General features: G+C 39.0%; 3 protein-coding genes across 6 annotated transcripts; 2 read left to right on the top strand and 1 right to left on the bottom strand.

The window, feature by feature from the left end:
- The first annotated feature begins 486 nt into the window (after window positions 1-486).
- On the top strand, window positions 487-14,366 carry taok1a (TAO kinase 1a). 2 transcript variants are annotated; one of them, XM_063906565.1, is made up of 20 exons: window positions 487-788; window positions 3,670-3,921; window positions 5,037-5,108; window positions 5,209-5,310; window positions 5,395-5,440; window positions 5,548-5,644; window positions 5,744-5,857; window positions 5,960-6,051; window positions 6,237-6,330; window positions 6,427-6,508; window positions 6,598-6,765; window positions 6,920-7,120; window positions 7,291-7,419; window positions 7,752-7,988; window positions 8,078-8,206; window positions 8,294-8,497; window positions 8,632-8,871; window positions 9,245-9,457; window positions 9,606-9,788; window positions 10,575-14,366. In XM_063906565.1, the coding sequence occupies exons 2-20, from the start codon at window positions 3,790-3,792 to the stop codon at window positions 11,112-11,114; spliced, it is 3,075 nt and encodes a 1,024-aa protein (XP_063762635.1). In that variant the 5' UTR covers window positions 487-788; window positions 3,670-3,789; the 3' UTR covers window positions 11,115-14,366. The 2 variants fall into 2 exon arrangements, with proteins under 2 accessions (XP_063762635.1, XP_063762634.1); XM_063906564.1 differs by having other exon boundaries at window positions 487-980.
- A 797-nt stretch (window positions 14,367-15,163) lies between these two features.
- paf1 (PAF1 homolog, Paf1/RNA polymerase II complex component) lies at window positions 15,164-23,555 on the top strand. Of its 2 annotated transcripts, XM_063907677.1 has the most exons (17): window positions 15,164-15,316; window positions 16,240-16,376; window positions 16,955-16,999; window positions 17,102-18,589; window positions 19,553-19,585; window positions 19,720-19,812; window positions 19,895-20,016; window positions 20,132-20,198; window positions 20,288-20,389; window positions 20,473-20,578; window positions 20,725-20,793; window positions 20,931-21,034; window positions 21,127-21,243; window positions 21,343-21,471; window positions 21,699-21,804; window positions 22,539-22,623; window positions 22,783-23,555. In XM_063907677.1, exons 4-17 carry the CDS (start codon window positions 18,543-18,545, stop codon window positions 23,217-23,219), a joined length of 1,617 nt encoding a protein of 538 aa, XP_063763747.1. In that variant the 5' UTR covers window positions 15,164-15,316; window positions 16,240-16,376; window positions 16,955-16,999; window positions 17,102-18,542; the 3' UTR covers window positions 23,220-23,555. The 2 variants fall into 2 exon arrangements, with proteins under 2 accessions (XP_063763747.1, XP_063763748.1); XM_063907678.1 differs by lacking the exon at window positions 16,955-16,999.
- A 15-nt stretch (window positions 23,556-23,570) lies between these two features.
- Window positions 23,571-25,647, bottom strand: gmfg (glia maturation factor, gamma). 2 transcript variants are annotated; one of them, XM_063907680.1, is made up of 8 exons: window positions 25,489-25,647; window positions 24,986-25,082; window positions 24,783-24,832; window positions 24,649-24,698; window positions 24,472-24,554; window positions 24,180-24,253; window positions 23,835-23,920; window positions 23,571-23,788 (listed from the first exon to the last, which is right to left on the bottom strand). In XM_063907680.1, exons 1-7 carry the CDS (start codon window positions 25,489-25,491, stop codon window positions 23,849-23,851), a joined length of 429 nt encoding a protein of 142 aa, XP_063763750.1. In that variant the 5' UTR covers window positions 25,492-25,647; the 3' UTR covers window positions 23,571-23,788; window positions 23,835-23,848. The 2 variants fall into 2 exon arrangements, with proteins under 2 accessions (XP_063763750.1, XP_063763749.1); XM_063907679.1 differs by having other exon boundaries at window positions 23,571-23,920.
- Window positions 25,648-26,702: the final 1,055 nt, after the last annotated feature.

The following is a 26,702-nucleotide window of genomic DNA, read 5'->3' as shown; positions in this document are numbered from 1 at the left end:
ATCGTTTCCTACACTGCTCCCCGGGCGCCATACATATTGCAGCCCACTGCTCCTAACACTAGGATGGGTCAATTTGCCGAATTCTCGAATTTCTCCATGGGGATTAATAAAAGTACATCTTTCTTTCTGTTTAATTCATTTAGTAGAGACAATTAATAGATTAAATCCCTTGAACTTTATCACATATTTCCCGGTTAAAAAATGACTTTAAATTATTTCCAGTGTATGAAACTAGTGAACCCACCAGTGATATACTATTTTGCAAAAGCATTTTCCACTAAAAGATAATCATTCTTTTTTATATTACCTATCCAATTCATTTTGTCAGAAAAAATATCAGGAAATACCAAACCACAAATGAACAGTAGAAGTTTAGTAAGAGCTGAGAATTAACGCCACTATACAGTATATTACAGACTGAGTGTTTCTTAATTATGTCTCCGCCTCTGGATGTTTTTGGGTCAGAGAGAGTTTACTGCAACTACAACAGGCAGGGCGGAACTGCTGTTTGCAGTATGTCGAAGGAAGACGGGCAGGCAGGCTGAGTTACAGCTTTTAAAGTAACGTGTTAACACAGTAAGGTGCTAGGTTAAATCCCCTGTTTTTCCAGCAACGTCGAGGACACTTTGGCGGCTTGTTTCGTGGTGTTTTGTAAGAGTTTGAACTTCCCTCACATTCTCCCCAACCGTATTTCCACGAAGGGAGGCGGCGGCGGAGCGCTCGGCAGCCATCTTTGGACCTGCCTGGGAGTGGGATTCGACTATTCTGGCTCCCCAGTTACTTCGAGGGTGGGGATTTTAACCTACACTTATTCACAAATCTGCATGTTATAATCGACTGACAGCGTTAAGAACCACAAGGAGCTAGCGTACGAAATTACCTCGCCGGGGATGAAACGCGAGGAACATAATTATAATCCTAAACTGCTTTGAATTACACGACATTCTCTACAGTGCTGAAACCTGGCCTGTCAGGAGAGGGTGAGTTTCAGCTAACTGGCTAAAGCTAACTTAGCAAACATCACATAGGTTAGCTTGCTAATTTAGCCATTTCTGGTCAATTACCCTTGAAGTTGGTTTAATTCCACATCATGTTGTGTAGTAACTCAACTGTTCACACTGTAAATACGTAGCGAATATTGCTTGGATTGTTTGATCATATGACACGTAACTTAGCTTAGCTGACGAGAAGTTTGGTGTGCAGCTAACATTACAGTCAACGCTGGCTAGTGAGGGAGCTCCTGAAACCTTTGATTTATTTGATTGCGCACGCTTGAGGGTGACTGTTGGGTCTTTACATTTCAGACTTTGTTCGTTTTATTTACTTGGGTGACAGCTGAAACCGCTGTTGGAAAGTGACAACTTTCGGAAAATCCCACTGGGTGCTCTCTCTTATTCCACTTGTGATGCAACTCCAGGGATTTATTAACGTTACCTAGCCACAGGTAACTTGTGATGTAACGCAGCAGGTAATGCTAAAATACATACATATGACTGTTTTAGGGCAAAATTGGTAATTTGATAGCGGTTTATTTTTTTCAGAGCAATAACAATACTGGACAAGTGTCTACTTATCCCAACAGACTAACTCTGATTAGGCCCAATCTTACTCATGAATGTGCTGTGCTAAAGGCCTGTACACAATCATATGTGTTTGTTCTTTGAGAGGGGTGGTTCAGATTAAAGACACTGTGGTGGTGTACACTATTTAGGATTATGTGTTTGTTTGTTTTGTGCTGTGGAATGGAATGCCGAAAGGAAATGACTTAATTGTACAACATTACTGATAAGTTTAAAACTGATACTGTTTTAAAGTGATGTCATTATGTAAAGACAAATTCACTCTATGATATGAGTGATTTAAAACGTGTTTTACATCGTTTCTGCTATTGCAATGCATGTCTCTAAGAATGTCGAGAGAGAGAGAGATAATCACTAGTCAAAATGCTCACCAGGGCCCCTTCCTACCTCCCTATAGCTGTACGAACAGGAAATGCTGGGAAATGCAGCGCAGTGAGGGCATACATTGAGAATTCCAGCCCTCAAGCTTTGTTGTCCTGTCCTGCTGCATTCTTGTGCATATATGTGTGCTAGTTGGAACGCAAGGGTGTTTTATGAAGGTATCAGTTATCATCACTCACTTCTGGGCTCATATTTCCACAGGACAAAATGCCATCATGAGATATGACAACAAAGCTCTTTCATGAGCGACAATGTTGTAAAGAACAATGGCAATAAAGAGGCACAGTCCCACATGGTAATGAGGCTTTATTTCAGCGCAGTGGCTGGATCTGTGTGGAATAGTGAGTTGTTCAGTGTTGTTGTGAGACAAAAGATGTCTGCTTGAACTGGGGGCTGTTTCTCCCAGGCTGGGAGAAGTCTTGTGACTCTAGCGTCAGCTCTGCATCTGTTTGCAGCTGATCATCTGAGCAGCATGGACTCAGTAAACTTTCCTCCATGATCTTTTACAGTCTACATCTGTATTACAGCAGTGACACTGTAAAACAAACTATTTAACATTAATCAAGTACTTAAAAAGTTGAAGCGTTTCAATTTCTGTCTTTTATTAAAGGCTTACTTCATCTGAAACAAGATAAACAAGAAATTGACATTTTCCCTCGCATCCCCAGTCTAGTCATGCTGATAGTTTTGGTTTTATATGGTGAGCTTTGAGATAAGGTTAATCCAAACAGCCAACTGTAGATATTTTCAGCCTTTGAAGAAAACTCAATTGCCACTCTTCCCAGTAAGGTTGACAGGTTACCTACAGTGCTAAGTCAACACATTTGCTTTTTATTAGTATATTTTCAACTGTGGATATCTAAAAACTAAGATGGACTAAACGGAACCAAAAGCAAGGCTAGAAGCCCCTATAGATAACTGGGAATAGGTGTGTTGTGATTTTGTTGGACTGATCCTCTTAACGCTCTTAGGAAGGTTATATGGACAATGTTCGGTATGTTTGAGACCGTGTGTTTACCAAGTACTTACAGGTTTAACAAGTATTCCTATCACTGGAATGCTTTGTTTCACTTCAGGCATCTATCTCCTAGTGAAGCAACGTGTTGTTACCTTTTCTTTTTTTACCACGGAAATGATCTGGTGCAAGACAGTTCTTTGTGTCATCCTCACAACTGTCTGTCTACATACCAGTCACTGAAGGTGTGAGGGGAGTTTGTCATGACACAGCCCACTGATTTTCTTACTGTGGTTTCTGTTTCTATGGAAACAGGAGACTTATATCTTGCTACCTCAGGGTTTCCGACTGGCCATTCTCCACATTTGCACCTGGTTTTATGGTTCACTACATGTTTTGCCTAGCCTTTCCTTCTTCAGGGTAATAGGCTCTACTATAGCTGAATATGGAGAGCAAAAGAGAGGCTTGCAGTTTCACTTATCCGACCTATTTGTTCACATTACTTTTCACATATAGGATTATTTTGCAACCTAACATAAAAAATGCCACCTAACTTAGAAGGGAGAATATTTTCCTCAAAAAATCCAAATCTACTCTATTAAACCACTCTTTGAGCACATTGTACTACTCTCCAGTCAGTATATATAATGAAGCACTGTTATTTGTACTGTGGACACATGAATTCATCAGGTTATACCACTCTGCAGTGTTTTTTTTTTTCAGTGTACTCATTCTTCTTTTTTTACTTTTCAGCTCTGAACACATATGAGACCACTGTCCTGCAGATGAGCCATCGGTGGGGGCTTTCAAGTCGCTGTCGCAGACCCAGATAGTTCCTGGCGGCAGCGGCATTGCCCCCCCCAACTCCCCATTATGCCCAACAGCAGTCGGGCGGGGAGCCTGAAGGACCCTGAAATCGCAGAGCTCTTCTTCAAGGAGGACCCAGAAAAGCTTTACTCAGATCTGCGGGAGATCGGACATGGCAGCTTTGGTGCTGTATACTTTGTAAGTATTTCATAAAATAAGGCAATGTTCAGTCCGACAGCAGAACTACTCAAAAATAGCAGTGTTGTCATCACCTTCAGGGAGAACACTGTGTTCATTAATTTGGACACACAGGGGTCTGGTAAAAAACACAAAAGGGTTTCTGATCAGACGGGTTTAGTCTGGCTCAGTGGTTGAAATGTATCCAGGGAAACATTTCTGGTAAAGCAAAGTGTAACACGAAAGAGCTAATTAAATAGTTTACTTCAATATAGTTTTTACTGATGATAACATAAATCCCGCTGACTTTTCTTGACTCATGGTACTATAAAACACTGACAAAGAAGTGCAGTATGCTGTCTTTCAGTTGATCAAGTTTATATAGAACATGCTTAAAGATGAATTGTAGATTTGAATTCATTGGGATGATATTGACAAAGGGTTCTGTTTTGTTTCAGAAGCCAGAGATCTATCATTCACAAAGGCCTTTGGATCCTTTCAAACATTTCAATAATGATTGTGCAAGACTTTTATTTTTTTTTAGTGACACTGTCTTGTAATATTGAAACCACAGCCAAGCTGTTATAAACACTTATTGGGTATTATTGGTCAGCTTACAGAGGCTTGAATCACGAGTCCCAACTTGTTGTTGTTGTTGTTGTACAATTGCCCTAACAGCTATATAGTCTGAATTTGAATGTGGAGCATTTTAGTGTCGTATACAGATTGTGTTGTCATGATTGTGGGGCAATGAGGTCACATTTTATTTAAATGCAAATATCCATAATTTAAGACTTTTTATAGGTGAATAAAACACAGAAAATACTTTGGGTAAAACTGATATTTCTGGCCCCCGCCGTGGCGCAACTGGCTGGGACACCTGCACCGTATGCCGGCGACCCGGGTTCGACTCCCAACCCGTGGGCCTTTCCGGATCCCACCCCGTCTCTCTCTCCCACTTTCCTGTCACTCTCCTATCCGATTAAAGGCAAAAAGCCCCCCCAAAAAAACGGATATTTCTAATTGTTCCCATGTAGCCTTGTATCCTTAATCGCAAATACAAATTTAAATCATTGGTAATGTAAAATAAAGTGGCAATAACAGTAACACCACTATGCAATGTGCTTGTCATTCAGGCACGGGATGTGCGGACAAATGAGGTGGTGGCCATCAAGAAGATGTCTTACAGTGGGAAGCAATCCACCGAGGTATGATAGCTTTCACTTACCTGTTTCATGTTAGCAGCCAATGTTTATCACCATTATTTGTTTGTTGTTCGTGTCCTCACAATGTTTGCTATTTTCACAGAAATGGCAAGACATAATCAAGGAGGTGAAATTCCTGCAAAGAATACAACACCCAAACAGCATAGAGTACAAAGGATGTTACCTGCGAGAGCACACTGCCTGGGTAAGACTACAGGACAGTCAGTGATCACTAAAATATATAACCATGAGTTAAAAAACTAATGTAACACTCTTTATTTCATCGCAGCTGGTAATGGAGTACTGTCTAGGCTCTGCTTCAGATTTGTTAGAAGGTGAGTTGAAATTCTGATTATTGCATTGAATGCTTTATGACTGTAAGCAGGAAACCATTTATTCTAGTCACCTTGTTCATCACTGTCGATGAATATATCATCTGTAGTTCACAAGAAACCTCTACAAGAAGTTGAAATAGCTGCAATTACCCATGGGGCTCTTCGAGGATTGGCCTATCTTCACTCCCACAACATGATTCACCGGTGAGTGTTTCAACTGTTTGTGAGCATGTAACACTTGTGCCCTTAAGCATTCTGTTTGCTGTGTGCAGCTGTAATCATTTCTTATTATTTGTTTGACAGAGACATCAAGGCAGGAAATGTCTTGCTGACGGAGCCAGGGCAGGTAAAACTGGCAGATTTTGGTTCTGCTTCCATTGCCTGCCCTGCCAACTCCTTCGTTGGGACTCCATATTGGTATGCTACAGCAACCTTAGTACTTAAAGGTGTTTTTTGACAATTTTCTATTCAATGGTTATTTACATCTTTCTATTGTTCTGAATCTGTTTGTTTTCTCAGGATGGCCCCAGAAGTAATTTTAGCTATGGATGAGGGCCAGTATGATGGAAAGATTGATATTTGGTCTTTGGGAATCACCTGCATTGAATTAGGTATGGTCGCTGTTATTCACATCACAAGATTAAAATTTGTTTTCCGTTTTTACACTTTACAAACATCTCATTGCAAGCAAGAATTTTGCTCACTTATCCGCTCAACAAACAATTAATGTTTCTTTTTCTACTGTTTGTATTTTATTTTTCTGTCCAACATCTGTCCCGTGCTACCTGTTCCGTAGCTGAGAGGAAGCCTCCACTGTTCAACATGAATGCAATGAGTGCCTTATACCATATAGCACAGAATGAGAGCCCCACGCTGCAGTCCAGTGAATGGTGAGTTCAGGACAAAATTAATAAAAGCTGTCAAATTTTTGTCCTTAAAATTATACAATGCTATCATTTTTCAACATTTTCTCCCTCACCTTTTAGGACCGAATATTTCCGAAACTTTGTAGATTCTTGCCTTCAGAAATTTCCCCAGGATAGACCAAACTCTGAGGAGCTCTTAAAGGTAAGAATCAAAAAACTGCTACGGCAGATAACTTTTCATAAGAAGTCAAGATTTTATTGCGTGACTTATTTCCTGTGTTCTTCCTCCAGCATGCATTTGTCCAGCGTGAGCGACCAGAATCAGTTCTTATAGACCTGATAAGTCGGACTAAGGATGCAGTGCGAGAGCTTGACAATCTGCAGTATCGTAAAATGAAGAAGATCTTGTTTCAAGAAGCCCACAATGGCCCGACAACGGAAGCACAAGATGAAGAGGAGGTCTGTCATGTGTTTCTACCAGCCTGCATTCCTGTCTTTCCTATCTCTCTCTGATCTCCACTTTAGGGAGGTTGTATTTTGTAGAATTGTGTCAGCCTATGTTATAACAAAGCATTTTTGGTAACCCTTGTTTTTATTTACGTGGTATTTCTAGGAGCCAGAACACAGCGTGGGTCGAACGGGTACAGTAAACAGTGTGGGGAGCAACCAATCCATACCCAGTATGTCAATCAGTGCCAGTTCCCAGAGCAGCTCGGTCAACAGCCTGACAGATGCAGGCGATGATAAGAGTGAGGTGGACATGGAGGGAGACCACACAGTCATGTCCAACAGCTCTGTGATACACCTCAAACCGGTAAGGTGTTCAGGTTCCAGTCCGACCTGGTTATATGGTGTTCACGGTCAAACATACTAGGAGAACAATGACTTTTTATGACATTCTATTCATTTATTTAAACATTATGCCTATTTTTGATTGCCGTTTCAGTGTCTTGTTCTGCTGTTGACATGTTCTCTTCATTTCAGGAGGAAGAGACATATAATGAAGAGTCGGAGCCAAACACCCGGCCCACTGAGCCTCAGTCCCCTCCTGCAAACACTCCACGGCCCAAACGAAACCGCGAACACTTTGCTACCATACGCACAGCCTCAGTGGTAATAAAACAGATCTTGTGTTTGTAGATCAAATAAAACGATGGCTAAGATAAATGCTTGCGTAGCTGCTGGACATTTTCCACATCCACGGGTTGTTCAAAAGTCCTCTGCTTGTTATCATCGAATGCTTTAAGGCTAGAAAATGTGTAATCTTGTATGTAATCAAAAGCAGAGGCTTGATCCAGCTTGAAAGATTTAAGCACTTAAATATGCACTTTAAAAAAATAATTGTCCATGTTACCCATATTCTCTAAAAATACCTCACTTACACAACAAACAAATCCTTTCCACTCACAACAAAATAAAGAGAATCCCTGTTTCGTGTTTTCCAGCTCACTCGCCAGATAAAGGAGCATGAACAAGATTCTGAGTTACGAGAGCAGATATTGGGATACAAGCGCATGAGGCGGCAGCACCAGAAACAGCTGATGGCTCTGGAAAACAAGCTGAAGGCTGAGATGGACGAGCACAGACTTCGCCTGGACAAGGAGCTGGAGAACCAGAGGAACAGCTTTGCCCAGGAGATGGAAAAACTGATCAAAAAGCACCAGGCTTCCATGGAGAAAGATGTATGCTTCCTATTTATTCATGTGTTCACTCAGGATTCACAAAACATACTCTGTTTAAACAAAAGCAAACGTGTGTATTTCTTCATTAGGCAAAAATCTTTAACAATGATGAGAAGAAGTTCCAGCAACATATCCAGAGTCAGCAGAAGAAAGAGCTCAACAGCTTCCTTGAATCCCAAAAACGCGAGTACAAGCTTCGCAAGGAACAGCTTAAAGAGGTAGGGGGTCACAGGCCTTCTCCACCCATCAGTCAGTGCGTGTTTGCCGTCAGTCACACGAGTAACCTGTCTCTTTCTTCCATATAGGAGTTGAATGAAAACCAGTCTACACCCAAGAAAGAAAAGCAGGAATGGTTGTCCAAGCAGAAGGAGAACTTCCAACACTTCCAAGCTGAGGAGGAGGCCAACCTGCAGCGCAGACAGAGGCAGTATCTGGATCTGGAGTGCCGCAGATTCAAACGGAGGATCTTGATTGCTCGCCACAATATTGAACAGGATTTAGTGCGTGAGGTCAGCACCTTGTCACCTACATTATACTGCTGGGTTGCAAATATGAATGAATGGATTTACACAGTAATTGAGTTATTTGGTGCGTGAGAGTCTCATGTTTTGTGTCGTTTGTCTTTTCATGTGGACATAATTAGGAGCTAAACAAACGTCAGACCCAGAAGGATTTGGAACACGCCATGCTTCTCCGGCACCATGAGTCCATGCAAGAACTGGAGTTCCGCCAGCTCAACACCATCCAAAAAACGAGGGCTGAGCTCATCCGCCTGCAGCACCAGACGGAGCTAACCAATCAGCAGGAGTACAACAAGAGGAGGGAGAGGGAACTTCGACGTAAACACGTTATGGAGGTTCGCCAGCAGCCCAAGAGCCTCAAGGTGAGAATGCAGCCTCTGAGTTTGTGATGATAATCAAATGTTGACCTTGGTAGTTGTAGGATCTGTTTTACACAATTCACTTTTTTTATTTTTCATCCCGAATATTCCATGATGGGCTGAAACACTCGTTCATAGAATTTAGTGTAAAAGGAATTGGAGTAATGATGGTTAGGAAGTTTAAAGTAAAAGTGAGAATAGAAGCTGACCCATGATCCTTTGTATAATTCCTGGTTTCCAGTTCTGGTCAACGCCCGACAATGTTTTGTTTGTGAGGACCTAATGTAAATAGTTATGTTCTGTTTTTGGGTTGATCTAATGTTTGCTTATGAATGGAGAAATGCACAATTTGAAAGTTTTTTCCCTTCTGACATAGTCCAAAGAGCTACAGATCAAGAAGCAGTTCCAGGACACATGTAAGATCCAGACCCGGCAGTACAAAGCGCTGAGGAACCATCTGTTGGAGACCACACCAAAGTCAGAGCACAAGGCTGTCCTTAAACGGCTGAAGCAGGAGCAGCACCGCAAGCTCGCCATCTTGGCAGAACAGTATGACCACTCCATCAATGAGATGCTTTCCACTCAGGCGGTGAGTCAGAGAATGTAGTTTAAGAAAATAAGACCGTGAAGCGGCCAATTTTACATTTTGCCATCTTTTTATAGAGGATGTGTCCAAATCAGTAATGGTGGTGGATGTGTTTTACTCATTCGATCCTGACCCTGATCTCTCTCTCTAGCTCCGTCTGGATGAGACTCAGGAGGCTCAGGGCCAAGGCCTGCGTATGCAGCTACAGCAGGAGCTGGAGCTGCTCAACGCCTACCAGAGCAAGATCAAGATGCAGACAGATGCCCAGCACGAGCGCGAGAGGAAGGACCTGGAGCAGAGGGTGTCACTCCGAAGAGCCCTTCTGGAACAGAAGGTTCTCCTCTATAAATTACTATCATGTGGAAATGTACACTAGTCTAACATTGCATTATTTGAATTATACAAAAATGGGCAAAGGTATGCATTGATTTACATGAGGTCAGAGGATTGTCAATATGACTGCTGCAATGCTAAAGATTCCCAATTTAGGATCAATAAAGTACTTATCTTAGGAGATTTCATTTCTTTTACGATATGATAAGAGGGACATTCAGGGATATATTTCAATCAGATGTTTGCTGCGTCTCAGAACTGTATTACTTTACCTACATTTGGTATGGCAAAAGGAAATACACAACAGTATTCTGTACACTCCGACGGTGGCTCAGTGTCATAGTAAGCATGGCGGTGAGCCAGCATGCACAATATAAGGACTCTGAATTAAGTAGTTGAATGGAATTCAGCCATCCTTAATTTTATTATTTACACTTTTTTGTTTTGTGCAATTAAGTGGATATGCAAGGTAAATAGGGCTGGGCAATATAAAGAGAGCCTTTTACTAAGATATTATTAAGTACATCAATTAATAATGTGAGAATTTAGATAATTTATCATTATTAATGTGTACTTAATATCTATGCCGGTAAAGGCAAATGATGTAGTAGCTGAAATATTCCATTACATTCAGAAAACTACATCATTTAGCTTAGATGAAGCCTTTAAAAATGTTTTATATATATATATATATATATATATATATATATATATATATATATATATATATATATATATATATATAAATATCATACATTGTTATTCATGTTTTTTTCTCTCTCTATAGATTGAGGAGGAGATGTTGTCCTTGCAGAATGAACGCTTGGAGCGAATCCGGAGCCTTCTGGAACGTCAAGCCAGAGAAGTGGAGGCTTTCGATTCTGAGAGCATGCGCCTGGGTTTCAGCAAAGTGGTGCTATCAAACCTCTCCCCAGAGGCCCTCAGCAACAGCTTTCCCGGAGCTACAGCAAATTGGAGCCACCATCAGCAACAGCACCCGTCCGGGAGCGCTCAAGGGTCTCCCTGGGGCAGTGGCGGTTCTGGCACAGGGTCCAGCCACCACGGCAGCCATCACCACTACCACTCCAGTCCGGGAGGGGGATCTATGCAGCAAGGCTGGGGGCAGGGTATGCAGGGAGGTGGGGCTCCTTCACCATGGGGCCATCCATCATCAGGAGGCCTGGTTTCCCGCAGCAGTGGAGGTGCACAGAACAGCCCCCAAGCAATGGGGAGGACACCATCGGGAGGGCGCAGTGAGCAGAGCATGAGCAGGAGTACCAGTGTCACTTCTCAAATATCCAACGGGTCACACCTCTCCTTCACATAGATCCCCTGTTAGCACCAGAGTCTGGGCGTGGAGACGTAGAATCAAACAAGCACAGCAGGACAGAGTATTGGCGTAGCTCTGCTGCTCTGTCTCTTTCCCTTGGACCCCCCCCCCCTCTCTTGTGTACAGATGTTGATGTGCGATGAAATTAGTGTTGCTCAGGTCAAAAGGGCTGGAAGAGACGCAGCCCCTCCTCACGGCAGATTATCGGCACACATGCAGATCCTTAGAATTATGTTACATAAGTCATTTGAGTGTCAACACATAATCCTCCCATTTGTTTTCTTTACAGTTCTCTCCTGCTTGAACATATGTTGTGTGCTATTCACAGCCATTGCTCTCATTTTGCACATCAAACACATGCCTTTGACATGTGCTTACAATGTCTTTAGAAATGTGGTCTCCAACAATCATAATGTTTATTTAGCCCACCCGTCTCCTTCAAACTCCTAATTCATATTCAGTTATACACAGGTCGAAAACAAAGCAGCCTGCCTAACTTAAAATGCTTCACTGCTGTGATACCAGCCTGCTGTAATGGTCATTGAGATGAATTGGATGCTTCCTTTTACTCACTAGTTGTATTTTCCCTTATTTCCTGTTCATCAGCCAAAATGAGACTTAAAATGAGAGCCAAATGAAATGATATTAACCGTTTCAGGCTTAGCTAGAACACTTCTACAGTGCCTTTTTAACCTTCAGTCTTAGATGTTTATACTTTAATAAACAAAATTCCTCAGTTTATATTCAGTGTATGTTTAGTTAAGCTTATTTTAGTTCCAGGGGCCCCACATAGTTTTCTCAGACTACTGTTTTCACTGTGTATGCAGAAAAGTTGGTTCAAGTCTTAAAAAGGGTGAGCAATCAGTGACTATATTTTTGGTCTTTAGAGTTGTGGTGCTCTATGGATGAGCTTGCGTTAGAGAATGTCATTGCACACATTCACAGGAGAAATTGTGTTGAGGGAAAGAGGAGACTCATTTGCCTTCAAAAACTATCCTAGTGTTGATCTGTTTTTTTATTAGTGCCTTTTTTAAACTGCTGCCTTTTTCAAAGCACTTTATACAGCGGAAAATGTGTAAGGAAAAAAATAGCACCTGGTGGATGGAACGTTTCATCGGTACGTATGTAGTTCAGTTGAGGAGTCGAGCTAACCCATATTGTGATGCTGTAGGAGCAATTTGCCAAGTACAGCCAAGACCTAGTTTATTTCAACAAACCGTATATAAATGAAAGCTTGTTCCTTCTTCTTGCAGCTTTTACTGTTGGAAAATACAGTTAAAGCTTTGTTTCTATGCTGAATTCAGATTGATTAGAAGATGTGAGGATGCTGCAGGTTTCCAAAATAGGATTTCGCTATAGTCACGATGAAAAACCAACTGAACTGTGCTAAAGGAAAAGAGTCCCTTATGTGCAGGCAAAGAGCTCAATTAAGAAGTTAATTGTCATGACCATGACAGCAGGCTTGGCACTACTAAGAAACCTTAAAAAAAGTAAGGTCCCAGTTCAGTAACACTACACATGTATGGTGCTAAGTTTAAAACGTTATACCATCTCAAATATATGCTTGCATAATGACATTGTATCAGAGACATGTAAATGTAACAGTCAACACACATTGTGAAAACAGCCAAACTCAAAATGAATGTGGCAAAAAGCACTTAGGAATCCCTTTGATAGCTCTAGCAGTTCCTCTAATAATATCTTTCTCTGCTCGCTCCTTTCTCTCTGGTTTGTGGTTTAAACATCTGAGAAGTGGGTACCCTTTAAACCTTTCAAACAGACTGTTCTACTTAGGCTTACCATTTCCATACAAATAGTTTTAAACATTTTTTGTTGAAGAGGCCATCAAGGATAACGATCCAGAGAGAATTAGAATATATGCTCCATCGAATCACAAAGCATGAGTTAAATGTTCATATGTGTATATTTTATTAAAGAAAACATTTAAAACTAAACTCACATTTTAAGAAAATAATTTCTAAAACTAACGTTATTTAACTGACAGACCACACTTATATTAGCAAACTGTCAAAGTGTTTTTAAGTTGTTTGGACACATTGGAAGATACTCTACACAGACTCAAATGGATGAATTGTCTGTCATCTACTTAAAATGCCACTCTTAAGTCCGGCGGCATCTTCACTGCAGAGTCTGTTCTCCCCTACTGCACACATTTGATCATTTGTCCCCAATCCACTCTGATTCAGAGCCGTTTATTCAGATGCTGGCTCTCTCTGAATGTCATACTGTGATATATTCCTATCACGTTTGAGGACACGCAAATGCTGGGGTCTGTTTCTTAGTTTTCACATGTGTATATATCCTATCTGCGAAAGGTATGCATTTTATCAAGTTACAGATGGTTTGGTCCCAAAACCTTTTATTTTGTTTAATGCAGAGTGACTAGTTCCAGCTACTTTAACAAAGCAGATTATATTTATCATTTATTTTCTGATTTGTTGATATTTGGTAAAGAAAAGGGGAATGTATTTATCATGATCGGAATCTTATCTTAAGTCAAAAGCCAAGTTTGAATGTTAGGCCAATCAAACCTCACATACATGCCAACCTTAAGTCTGTATGCACAGATTCTGTTCACTTTTAAGTCAATGTTGTGTGTGAGGGAGTCTGGATATTGTTGTCAATCATTGTCTGTCATGGGGACCTCTCCACAAACCGGGATTTTATTTTTTAACTTTGATGTCAAATTTTGTCCTACTGACTGAAAGCTTACAGGATACCGAACGAGAGTCTGCAACAAAAATGGCAATCCTTTCTATGGTCAAACACTGTGCCATACCTGAGATGCCAAGCCCAGACACCACTGCATTGTCTCATCTCCAGGGTTTTACCTATCAGTGGACTGACGGCAAGAAATGTATAAAACATGAAAACAAGTCGGTTCTGGTTTAGTGGCCAAAGTTAAAAGGCTGGAAAGAGGTTGTGGCGACAGGCAAATAATGAAAAGAGATTGCATTTCTTTGAAGATGTCAGTATTCTTCTTTGGCACATTACCACTACAACTCATAACCTGTATTAAAATGTATAGATGGTGGAACTTGTTTTTGAATGTCAGAGAGATTATGGAGATGGTAAAGTACTAAAAGTGAATTTAAATTGTATAAAAATATTCATAAAACAGAATAAAAATAGGATCAAATTTACTATTTTGTTTGTATTATATTTACCATTGTGTTGGCAGAGGGATATTGAACAGAAATCAGCTGTAATAAAGTAATTTTAGTATAACTGGCCTTGTGTTTTTATTTATTTTGTACCTCAACTTAAGGTCTCTTTGGTATGATGTAATAGAAATTTTGGAATTAAAATGTTAAGAAAATGTAATCCTGAAGTATTGTAATCCTTTATAAAGAGTCTGAAGCTGCAGGGTCATGAAATGTTTCATACCACCGCAAGTGAAACATTTTCTAGCTAGAGAAAAAAAAAATAGTGTGTGATTTGTAAGGGTACGTGGCTCACAGAAGGATTTTAAAATATGGGCTATGTGTAATAGTGGCTTCTTAGTAAGTCTTTAAGGGCTGTATCTTACTGACTTTAGGGTTGCTCACTCACTGGAGGCGAATCGGTATAACTATTCTTTACTCGGAGGGAAAATTTAAATTGTTGCAGTAAAGTGACAGTAACCATGAGTCACAAATAACACATTATGAAGTCAAGTGGCGAGAACATCAAAAATCTAAAAGTACACATTCAAAGTAGAAAAGATAAATGCAGCATTATAAAAAATGAAGTGGAACAAGTAAAAAAGTAAAATGAAGTAGCTGCCAAATGACGGTAGAAGTAGTCAAGTTTATTTATATATTGCAAGACTTGCAAGCACTAAAATATCCCATGAGGGTAAATATACCAATGTTGTTTGTGCAGTGGTTGCGTTATTTATCACTAGACAGCAACTGAATTTAAGTTGCGACAACTCTAAAATTGCATAACTAATGTGCCATATGATATTACAATATAATATAATATAATACAATGCAGTAAAATACGACACAATAAAATGAGCCATGCTACCTTCATGGGATTAATAAAGAAAAGGCCCAGCCCTCAGAAGGTCCGAGAGCCACAGCTTGGAACCAAGCGGAAATGCATGGAACGTGATAAAGTGACGATCATTGTAAACAAACCCCAAGGTTTTGCTAGCTGTAAAAGGAATGTCGTGGCTGGTGTCTTTTACTTGAGTGAGTACATAGTCTTACAACACGAGTCCATACCTTTTAACTGACCCTCTGCTACGTTACTCTTGACAGGTGACAAGTGTTACACGTTAGCTGTCAATAACACATTTGCTCCAGCGTGTCACCTAGTGCTATTTACATTTAGGAAAGTCAGGTTTAAAAGCAATCATTAGCTATTGTTCAAGTCAAACTGAAGCTGATCATTTGCTTAACCAGCTACACAGACAAGATGTTATGAAACAAGTAGCTAGCTAGCTGGCCAGTACACTAACTTTTATCATGACTTTAGCTAGCCTCCTGTCTTATCTCATAGGCTAAATACATACATTGAGGATGTTTACTGACAAAGTTGTATACATAGATAGTAAAGATTCACAAGGACAGTTCCGTCAGCCAACAGCTGCCTTATGTTTTCTATAAATGCATGCGTTAGCTAAGATTAAAGTTAGCTGTATTGTGGGGACACGGATAGTTACTTTTCTTTTTAAAGCTTAATATAAAGTAAAGCGTTTGATCCTAACTGTATGATGTATGAGTATTATTTTAATGTTGATGATGTTGCTCAAACATTAGATGAAGCCACTATTCCATTATTTTACTGTTTGTTTCGCTTTTATTTATCCATAAACGACCTATAGCAGTATTAAACAACATACTATATTTGGAGCATTGCATTGGGTGCACAAACCAATTAAAATATAACAATATTATTAATGAATATCTTTTAATGAGTAATGTAGAAAGAAAACACTGATATTGTATGTTTAAATGCCATATTCACAATACACACCACACTTGATTATTATATACTTATAAAAGCCTGGACTGAAAACTGGTAAATATACTGAAATACTTGTAGTATACGGTAAGCTCATAATTAGGTCCTTCAGGCAAACATCACTTAATTCTACCGTATGTCCTCACAGAACTCCAGGATGTTGTGTGAAGTCCTGCTGTCATCGCTATGGTTCCTATTTGTTATCTTCTGGGTCGAGACAATAGGTGTTTGGCTGTTTCTGTCTATGTTCTACCAGGACCGGGCGTTTTACCACTGGGGAGATGGGTAAGAAATGTGTTTCTCTGGTTGACCTTTTTATTTGATTCATACATTCATAATGGTTTGTTCATTATAAGACTTTAAAACAAAAATAGTCACTTTACAATAAAGATGTATGTAATATACTGTATACATAGTTCCAGACTTATTTCTAACTTTAACAAAAGTGTCACATCATGAATATCCTGGCCAAGATAATTGGGATTCCTCCGTTATATTTTTCAGATAATCATAAACAAATATTCTTAAAACTCTTAAAATGGCAAAAACCTATTTGAATGAAATAGCCTTACATTTAATGTCACATACAAGACATATCTCCTTAGTGAAAATCTTCTTGAGCGAAAGATTATCTTAAATAAGTTAATCATAAATCACACGTTCCATCTGCATAAATAAAGCTAAATTATGTGAGCGATTTTTTTCACCAAGAACAATTTACTTTTATGGTTTTATGGGCAATCTACAATAAAAAAAAATCTGTATCGTCTCATCCCTGTCCTAAGAATAAAAAAATAACAGATGCTCTGTTCATGGTTTAGTGAACATTATGTTTTAAGAGAAATATTATTTTGATGTTACAGGGTATTTGCAGATGATCCTGGACAGATGATATACATGTTGAGCAGGCAAGGACTTCATTTTTGTTGTGATTCATTGAGATAATAACAAACAAAAATAGGAGTCCTGCATATTTAAATGCAAGTTTTAATCACTTGTTCTCTCCACAGGGTTGATAACGACATGCAAACAGAAATGCAGACCTCAGACATGCAAAGATGAAGACTTCCATCGAAAGGACTTTCAATGGAGTGCAGCGATACAACTGAAGAACATATGAAAAGCTGTAGCTGTTTTTCCTTTTCACTGACTGCTCGCCCACTGCTGTGCACAATGCTTGTTAACATAAATACATGTAGGCCCACTCTAAGTTACAGGTGGTGAAGAGTTACAACTAAGCTATAAGCTTATAGGGAATAATTGATATAACATATATGTTCCCCTTCAGAACTTAATCGACAAGCAAAATCAATGTAGCAGAAAAAAACGTGGTATTGTGTGTCTTTGTTTTAATTTTGTTTGGAGACTTTCGGAGATTCGGTTTTGGTCATACTGTTGTTCCACGCAACTCCATTTATTGCTGTCTGCCGTCATATATGTTTTGAATATCAGATTGCAGTAAATCTGTACTTAGTTGGGTTTATGAATGTTGTAGTCAGATGTGTTAATGTCACAACCACAATAAGTAATCTAGCTTTGAATATAGGAGGTGGTGGAACCATAAACCGAACACAAAAGAACCATAACTAAGATTTCATTATTTGATCAAGGAAATCCTATTTTTCTAAACTAAGAACTCTCTTACAATATATTCTGGTTATAAAGTGCATTTCAAATCTTGGAAATACTTTCAACAACATTTTGTGGCCTTTATCTGTTAATTTTGTTCAGTTGTTCGTCATTTGATCTGTATTTCACTATAAGACTTGTTGTCAATAGGACACATAATAACTGAGCATCATTGGTAGCAACTGCAAAAGTTCAAACTGCTGTGGAAGATCACAAGATGGAGCCGAAAGCCCTGAGTTATATTTTCATCAGTTAGACGCAATATGTATATTGCCAAAAACAGGAACATAGTATTGAAGAGGGTGGACACTGGCCGGTGACCTCTCTTAAAGCAATAATTCAATGAGATATCTATGAAATGAAAGAAAAGTGAAATTACACCTTCAAAATATACGATTATTTGCAAGTCTGTGAGATTATTGGTCTTCCAACAGATTGCTTTTCAACAATACCAGCAAATTATTTGGGTTTTATTTTGTAACTCAGATAAAGAATGTCAATTTTTTTTTTTTATATATATAAATATGCAAAATAAATGGAAGTATTTTGAGTGCATGTTTTTTCTGAGTGTACTATACGTTGAAATACGTAACATGCCAGGACAGCAGGGGTCGCTAACATAAAGCTAAACCTAACCCTAAACTCGGCGGATCTCTAACATCACCGCCGGGTCATTCATCCTATCCTGCCGGATCCAAATAAAAACATGTCGTATGCATTCTGATTAAAGTGGATTTTTCGTATAGCTTGGATCTTCTGCCATATAGTGGTTGATTATTTGTGCAAACAATTGTTCATAGTTTTGAGCAGTTTGTTAAAAAAATGGCTCCGACGATTCAGTCCCAATCTCAACGAGAAGATGGACACAGGTAAGAAAATATTAAACAAGGTTCTCATACTGGCAGGTTGTCTACAGCGTTAACGTTAATGTGGTCGAGTTAATGCTTAAATGGTGATGGTTCTTCAACATTATAAGGTGGCTCGCTTGCGTACAGCATAAGCTAACAATGCTAGTTAGCTTGCTAAACTATCAAGCAAGCTAAGTGTCAAGTTAATTTATGCTAACCTGCCTGCTAAGCTAACTAGGCGCGCTAACCTTAATATTTAATACGAACACATACCATCGAATTACTCCAAGGTAGTTAATGTAAAGGCATTTAAATGTGCTTAAATTGTGTTCATGGTAGCTAAACGTCGTTTACGCTAATAATTTGCTAGTTCTAATGTTGACAGTAACGTAACGTTTTTTTAATGAGAAATATGGAAATGCTTTAAAAAAAAAGTGCATTACTTTGCAATATATAACAATTCCTGTTAAAACAAATAAGTAATGTATATAGGCTAACAAAAGTGCAAATAATACTTAATAATGCTGCAAATTTAGATCTATTATTAGGGTGTTAAACTGCAGGTTTAATACAGAATAGAAATGTTTTAGATTAAATATACAGTATACATGTATTTATAAATTGTATGTTTTAAATAGCAGGGTATTTGCATAGTGAATCCAAATAAATGAGCGGTACGTCCATACATTGTAAGTACTAAATCATAAATAGTTACTGTGAGATTACCTAACATTAGTAGTTTGCTGAAACAAATAAAACCCCATTTTAATTTACTCACTTTATAAAAAGTATGTATACTTTTTCACAATCATTAACTAAATAGAAAATGTGCACAGCATGTATGATGTATCCATCAACTACAATGTAAGAGTAGATCAAAGCATCAAAAAACAGTAGAAAATCATCAATTCACTTTTCGAGTCCAAACAAGAATTTGCTTATAAGATATAGGCTAGTCTGACACGTTTATGTTTTCTCTTCCAGTCGGCAGTCCTCTCATAGAACTGTTCCAGAGAGGTAAGTAGATTAAGCACTGTTTATTAATACTGTATTTATTTTTCATTTCAAGTCTCTCCCTATGAAAATAGCACTTTCAAAAGTGTCTCTCTATCCTAACAAGTGTTTGTCCTGTACATTTGTTCCTGTGACAGGTCAGGGGTGGTCTGTCGAGTGAAGTACTGCAACAGCCTGCCAGACATCCCTTTTGACCCCAAATTCATCACATATCCATTTGATCAGCACAGGTAAGCATTCAGCCTCTCCATACATGGACTTTGCACTGATTAACATGGTCACAGATTGACATTTGTTTTTCTGTTGCTGCAGGTTTGTACAGTATAAAGCCACTTCTCTAGAGAAGCAGCACAAGCATGAGCTCCTGACTGAGCCTGACCTCGGGGTCACCATTGATCTTATCAACCCAGACACTTACCGCGTAGACCCATGTAGTAAGTCTCCAGTTGTTGTTTTTTTATATCATGTCTTTTTCTTATTTTTTTTATTCAAGACACAACTTGGCTTAAGCGCGTCTCTGTAGACTGACATTATCTTTCAAATTGTCAGTACTTTTGGATCCTGCTGATGAAAAACTGTTGGAAGAAGACATCCAGGCTCCATCCAGTTCAAAGAGGTAAGGCTGCTAAATAGGCAGCTGTTTTTAAATTTTTTTATTTGCTTGAACATCTTTTTATTAAAAAATGTTTTCTTATTCCCTATTAGGTCACAGCAGCATGCCAAAGTGGTCCCGTGGATGAGAAAGACTGAATATATTTCTACAGAGTTCAACAGATATGGCGTTTCTAATGAGAAAGTCGAAGTCAAGTAAGTTAGCTAAACATGTTCACTTTGAAATGACCAGATAGAAGATGAATTTGTGTGTATGACATACGTGTTTTCATTTTTAGGATCGGTGTATCTGTCAAACAGCAGTTTACAGAAGAAGAAATCTACAAGGATAGAGACAGCCAGATTTCTGCTATTGAGAAAACATTTGAGGATGCACAGAAGTCGGTAAGTTGGCCACCATGAGCCTTCCCAAATTATGGTTCTGGACTGCTCTTCAAATTCAAGCAACTTCATGGGTAAAATGGGCACTAGTAATTATAGTTTTCTCCCAGTTTTTGCTTCTCTTTAAACGTTTTGTTATTACTCTTCAGATTGCAACGCACTACAGTAAACCTAGAGTTACTCCCGTGGAAGTTCTTCCTGTGTTCCCCGACTTCAAGGTGAGCTATAATTATTATTATTAATAAGAGTATGTGTGTATGATTCGTGTTGACTGTAGTGGGAGAAGTGCATTAGGGGGAAATATGTGAAACAAAAGACATGCTCCAATTTTGTAAACTTGTTTCTCTTTCCCCAGATGTGGATCAACCCATGTGCTCAGGTCATCTTTGACTCTGATCCTGCGCCTAAAGACTTGTCAGCACCGCAAGGAGTGGAAATGATGTCACAGGCTATGATCAGGTCTGTACAGAATATGTGTTGCATTGATGTGCGTTTCAACAATAACATTTATGCATAAACACTAACTTACTTTTCACATCTCTTCCATACAGGGGTATGATGGACGAGGAAGGAAATCAGTTTGTGGCCTACTTCCTGCCCAACGAAGAAACAATTCGCAAGCGCAAGAGAGACTGCGATGAGGGCATGGATTATATGCCTGAGGATCTGTATGTAGAAATACTGCAATAAGAAAGTCATTTAAAAATCACTTGTTGCTTTGCTTGTATACCAGGGAGTAATAATGTATTTTATTTTCTGTGTTTCAGGTATGATTACAAGATAGCCAGGGAGTACAACTGGAATGTCAAGAACAAAGCCAGCAAGGGTTATGAAGAGAATTACTTCTTCATCTTCAGAGACGGAGATGGTGTTTACTACAATGAACTTGAGACAAGGTAACTCATTGATCAGAGAACAGATTGTTTCTTGATCCACCTCAAAGCTTGCTTTTAAGAGGAATAATTGCAGCTGGTGTGATTAAATCAAACTTCAGTGTAGATTGTATGGCATATGGATGATGATGATGATGATGATGCACATAAGAAACTTCACTATCACTATGATATTTGGTGCTTTCATCTGTTGGACCATGTCCTCTGACAGCTTTTTTTCTGTGCTGCAGAGTGCGTCTGAGCAAGAGGAGAGCCAAGGCTGGGGCGCAGTCCACCACAAATGCTGTGCTGGTGTGTAAGCACAGAGACATGAACGAGAAGGAACTTGAAGCCCAGGTGAGTGTACTTTTCACTTTCCTGTTTTTTTTGCTCTTTCTTACTTCAATAAAAGTTATTTTTTACTGACAAGAATATGGGGTGCTCACAGTTGGAAAGTTGGAAAGTTCCAGATGAATGCTCTGGCTCTTTGAGTTTCTCCTAGTCAAACTGTTCAACTGTAGGAAGCCTCTTGGTTTATTTGAGCTATACTATACTAGTTACATTCACTGCACTGAGCAAAGACTGTAGTGTAAAGTCCTGTAATTAGTTTAGGGCATATTAAAATGTGTATACACAAGAAGAACACAGATCGGTTATGATTTCATTTTTAGCGTTAGATTTTTTAAAAAACTTTTCTTTAAGGTAATTGTTCCTTATTTGGTCAGTACCTTGTTTGTGCATGGGTAACTTAACATTAAGATTAGTAAATAAATCAAATGTTCTCTCCTATCTAAGTAAAGCTAAATATTAGTTTAGCTAAATTGAAGAAATCATGGGTTTCATGGATTACAGATGTAATACATTCATTTGGTTATTCAACATTAACTAAACAAAGTAGTTTCAACAGTGAGGTAGTCTGTTTAACCATATTAGATGAATTGGCATGTAATGCGTGTTGGAATTTGTTTTGTTCCGCTCCAACAGGACTCGGCTAATCTAATCTAATGACTGAAACTTTTATAGCAGTATAAACCAAGTGTTGGACAATAGTAGTTTACTTGTGACTGATTCAGTTTTATCTTCATTATCAGGACGCACGTAAAGCTCAGCTGGAGAACCATGAGCCAGAAGATGAAGAGGAAGACCTGGACTTGGATAAGGACATGCAGGACTCCGGTCAGTTTGCTTTTGATCTACCAGTGTTATTCTCATTATTTTTAATTTATTTCGCTCCCTGCTGCACTGTAGTAACCGTGTGTGTGCTACATTGTTCACCTTCTGGATTGATGACATGACTTCTATTTCTGTCTGTGATATTGGAATTGCTTCCTACAGGTGATGAGAAAGAGAAGGGCAGTGGCAGTGAGGCAGAGAACTCTGGCAGTGACTCTGAGCGGGAGGATGAAGAGCCGGAACAAAGAGCAGAGGAAGACGAGGAGGAACAGGGTAGAGAGAAGCGGAAGAGGAAGGCAAGCGGCAGTGGGAGCGAGAGCGGCGAGGAGAGGACCAGAGAAATGCGAGATGAGGAGGAGATCTTCGGCAGTGACGATGACAGTGAAGACAATGAAGATGAGAACAAGACCTCAGCCCGGAGCAGTGCGGCGGAGGGCAGCGGGAGTGAGGATGAAGGAGGGAACAGAGGAGGCAGCCGGAGCCGCAGTGCCTCTCCAGCACACAGCAACCGCAGCAGTGACCACTCGGAGACCCGGGCTCAGAGCGGAAGCGGAAGTGAGAGAGGCTCAGACTCCAGTGATGCCAGTGACAGTGAATGAGATCTCTGATCAGGACAGCAAGGTGACGGCCACCTTTCTTAGCTGTATGTTCATCTCCAAACATCTGTCACTGACCTTAATATTAGTTCAGTCTGGAGATGTAGCTTATATAGCAAATATCAAAGGATATTTGTGTGAGATATTTGGTTTTGGACCCAGGACATCTCACTTCCAAAACCTTTTTAATTGTAGATGAAACTCTCGCACCTGTAGCCATTTGTACACCATATACAATAAAGGGTCATGTAAAAATGTCTTTGTTCCCTCTGTTTTTGACTTGTGATTGTGTAACGGCTTTGAAACTGATAATAAAATACAGGTGGAATTTTGTAAGAAGCGATGGTCAAGGTGTGCTTTTTTTCCCTTTTTTATTCAATCTGGGGAACCACTTGGTAGATGGTAACATTTACATATATTTCATTTGGCCCCAAGGAAAAACAGGAATGTTTAACATGCTCAATGTCAAAGAAAAAAAATCTGTTTACGTGAAGATGAATTCAGACTTTTGGTAAAAAATAGGGCATTCTTCATGTCTAAAACTATTGATCTCCATGCACAACATTGAATAACTGAATTCCATGGGCATTGGTCATGTTTTAACAAAGAAAAAGTGTATTGGAGATGCAAATTTAGTGAAAAAATGCAAGCTGGTTCTTCAGCCATTCTTCTGTCAAGTCATCAGCATTTCTTGTTTCAAATACCTCCCCGGAGAAAAACAGAGAACATCACATTAATATAAATAAATGTGCAGAGATCATACTCGTCAAAACACAACAAATGACACATTTTAAAATATGAGCATCACGATTTAAAAAAGTATCAATCTAACTCAGTACCAGTACCTCACCTTAAAAATAATTTGGGTTTGTTCGACATTAAATTATTGTCCCATTTTAATCTGTTGCTCAGTATACCACTGGAGTAATGGTAAAGTACATGTCATACTTTAGAGATAATTACCTTAGTCAGTTCTGCAACTTGGACCAGTCGATTCTTGCTGCCTGCATACATCATCTGTTGCTCTGGCTTACATCCTGTTCAAATTAATTTGACATTTTCCCATAGGTATTCGGTCATTTCATCGAACATTCTTAAACAAATAATGCTACCTTTACATCAATACGTTGTAATTAAAGTGCATTTCAGAAGAGAGAAAACACCAGATGATTTGGCAGTAAATGTATTTTTCAAGCAGAGCAATAAATTGTTCTAAGAAGAAAGATAACTTTAGATCAACAAACTGATCATTTACCCATTGGACTGGAGAAGATGAAACACAGAGGGTAAGACACCCTCCCATCAGCATGGAGATATTTGTAGCTGTAGACAATGAATGTGCAGTACTGTCAAGGGTTCTAAAACATTTCAGAGATAAAGCTGATATAACTTGTGTGAAGCTATGGATTTAAGTCGAGTTTTAAAAGGATATCTGGGTTGCCGCTCTGGAAGTTCATTCCTCAAGTCATCCAGTGAGATGTCCTAAAATGAAAAGTTAAGTTTAAGTGACTTTTAAAGAAAATGTACAACCCATAAAAAAAAAGGAAGAAAGAACATTGGACTTGCCTCATATTCCTCTTCAAGGATAACATGCTGTTTCACCATGTCTATTTTCACTAAAAACAAATTCAAACGATTATTCAGGCTTTCAGTTTTTATTTATATTAATTGATGCACTGATATTTGTATGTGATTTCAATGTGTTGATCATTTTACAGATAAAAATATGCTCAGTTCTAAAACATTCAGCATTGGTATTTGATACTTACTCAGTATGGCAGCATTGCTGGTCTCTTTTCGAAATCTTAACTTTTTCAGCTTCTCTTTCAGACTGTCATCCACTTCACACACAACCAGTGAGCTCGACTGCAAAGTGGCATTAAAAGAAAAGACTCAATGTGTCAGTCTAGGAAATATCAAAATGTCTCCTGCGCTGATACATTTATGTGGAGTGGTCTACAGGCCAGAAAAAGAAACACAAATGTTAAGAGACATATGCCCGGGTCTGTTCAGATGTTGAGGCTCCTATCCACCCTCCATGCATTAAACATTTATAACACTATTCTGACATATTGAGGGCAGGAAATGTTTTTACTGCAACAAGCAAGAATGAGGTTTCCTGTGTGAAAGAGCACGGGGGATGGTCGACTTCTGTCGCAATGGTTAAGTAAAAAATATAAAAACACAAAGACGTACGAATGACATCTCATCATATTAAATGGATTTAAACAGAAAAGTGAAACTTTCAAACAATTGCTTCAGTTTAACCTACCATTCTCAGAGGATTCTTTCCTCCCTTCCTGTATTCAGCGTGGCTTGTTGAAAAAGGCAAACTTGTGACAAACTGACAGCTAATCTCAGACTGTCAAGATCCTCCTTAATGCCAAAGGGAGGGTAGACACGCAGCTTGAGCAAGCATCAGCGCTGCTTCCTGTTTTGACAACACAAGTTGAAACCATGGTTGAAACCAGTTTGCACAATCAGCAAAGTGTTATAGAAAAGGAAAAGAATGTCTCTCAATGTATATAATGCATGAAGGGAAATCAGTTGCATAAAAAACCTCACTGTGACAAAAGAAATGTAGTTTAATGGATCCATACTCTTTGAAATTAAGGAAGTCAAATGTCCCCATACGTTGTCTATCAGAGTCACTGGTGTCATAGCATCAATGTGAGTAGGGTTACTTTCTCTTCCAGTTACCATAGAAGGATGGACATCAAATACAAAGTTGCATAGCACACAGGTTTTGTTATATTCTTTCAAGATAGCACGATACAATACATTGCCATGAAAGTAAAAGTATATAAATGTATGCAGTAGAAATGTAAACCATCTCCATAAAGGTAAGGTGTAGTTATTGTCCTCTAGTGGTGGAATCTTAATTCATGTTACAGCTCTGGTCACACCCCAATCAGTAATCTTATATCAGGTGCTTTCCCATTTACATCAGTGTGTGCTGTGTTCTGGGCTACTGACAGCTGAAGGCAAACACCTGCTGTGACAAATGATGTGACTAAAAGACACTTTGATTCGAAGCCATTCAGACGAATGAAACAACAGTTTCCTTGGTAAACAGCAACCAATCAATGGAGAAATGTATTTTTATCCTAATTCCTAAAATAATCTTTTCTAGTTACATGCAGTAATGTCCAAAATGAGTCCCTCGTTCACTCCTTCACTTTTCCCTACATAATAAATACAATGTTTTTTATCTGGTGTCGAAACAGTCAATTATGGAATTATTAGATCAGCAGAAAATTAAGTGGAACAAATATTAATCCAACGAGCATATATCAAGTACTTTGTTGTTAATTGAAGAGCCTGGGGTTCAATCTCCTTATCAGGACATTATAATATAAATGATATTACAATTATGATTATACACTGTTATGCTACTTTTTGCTGTTACGAATCAAATATCTTAAGGTTTATGGCTTGACCAAAGATGCAAATTAAAGACAATTCTATGGGCGTTGGGCACATCCA

The sequence above is a fragment of the Eleginops maclovinus genome, chromosome 18, assembly GCF_036324505.1.
Source record: "Eleginops maclovinus isolate JMC-PN-2008 ecotype Puerto Natales chromosome 18, JC_Emac_rtc_rv5, whole genome shotgun sequence".
NCBI classification, from domain to species: Eukaryota; Metazoa; Chordata; class Actinopteri; order Perciformes; family Eleginopidae; genus Eleginops; species Eleginops maclovinus.
Note: the sequence above shows the minus strand (reverse complement) of the source record. Positions and strands in the feature narration are given on the sequence as shown.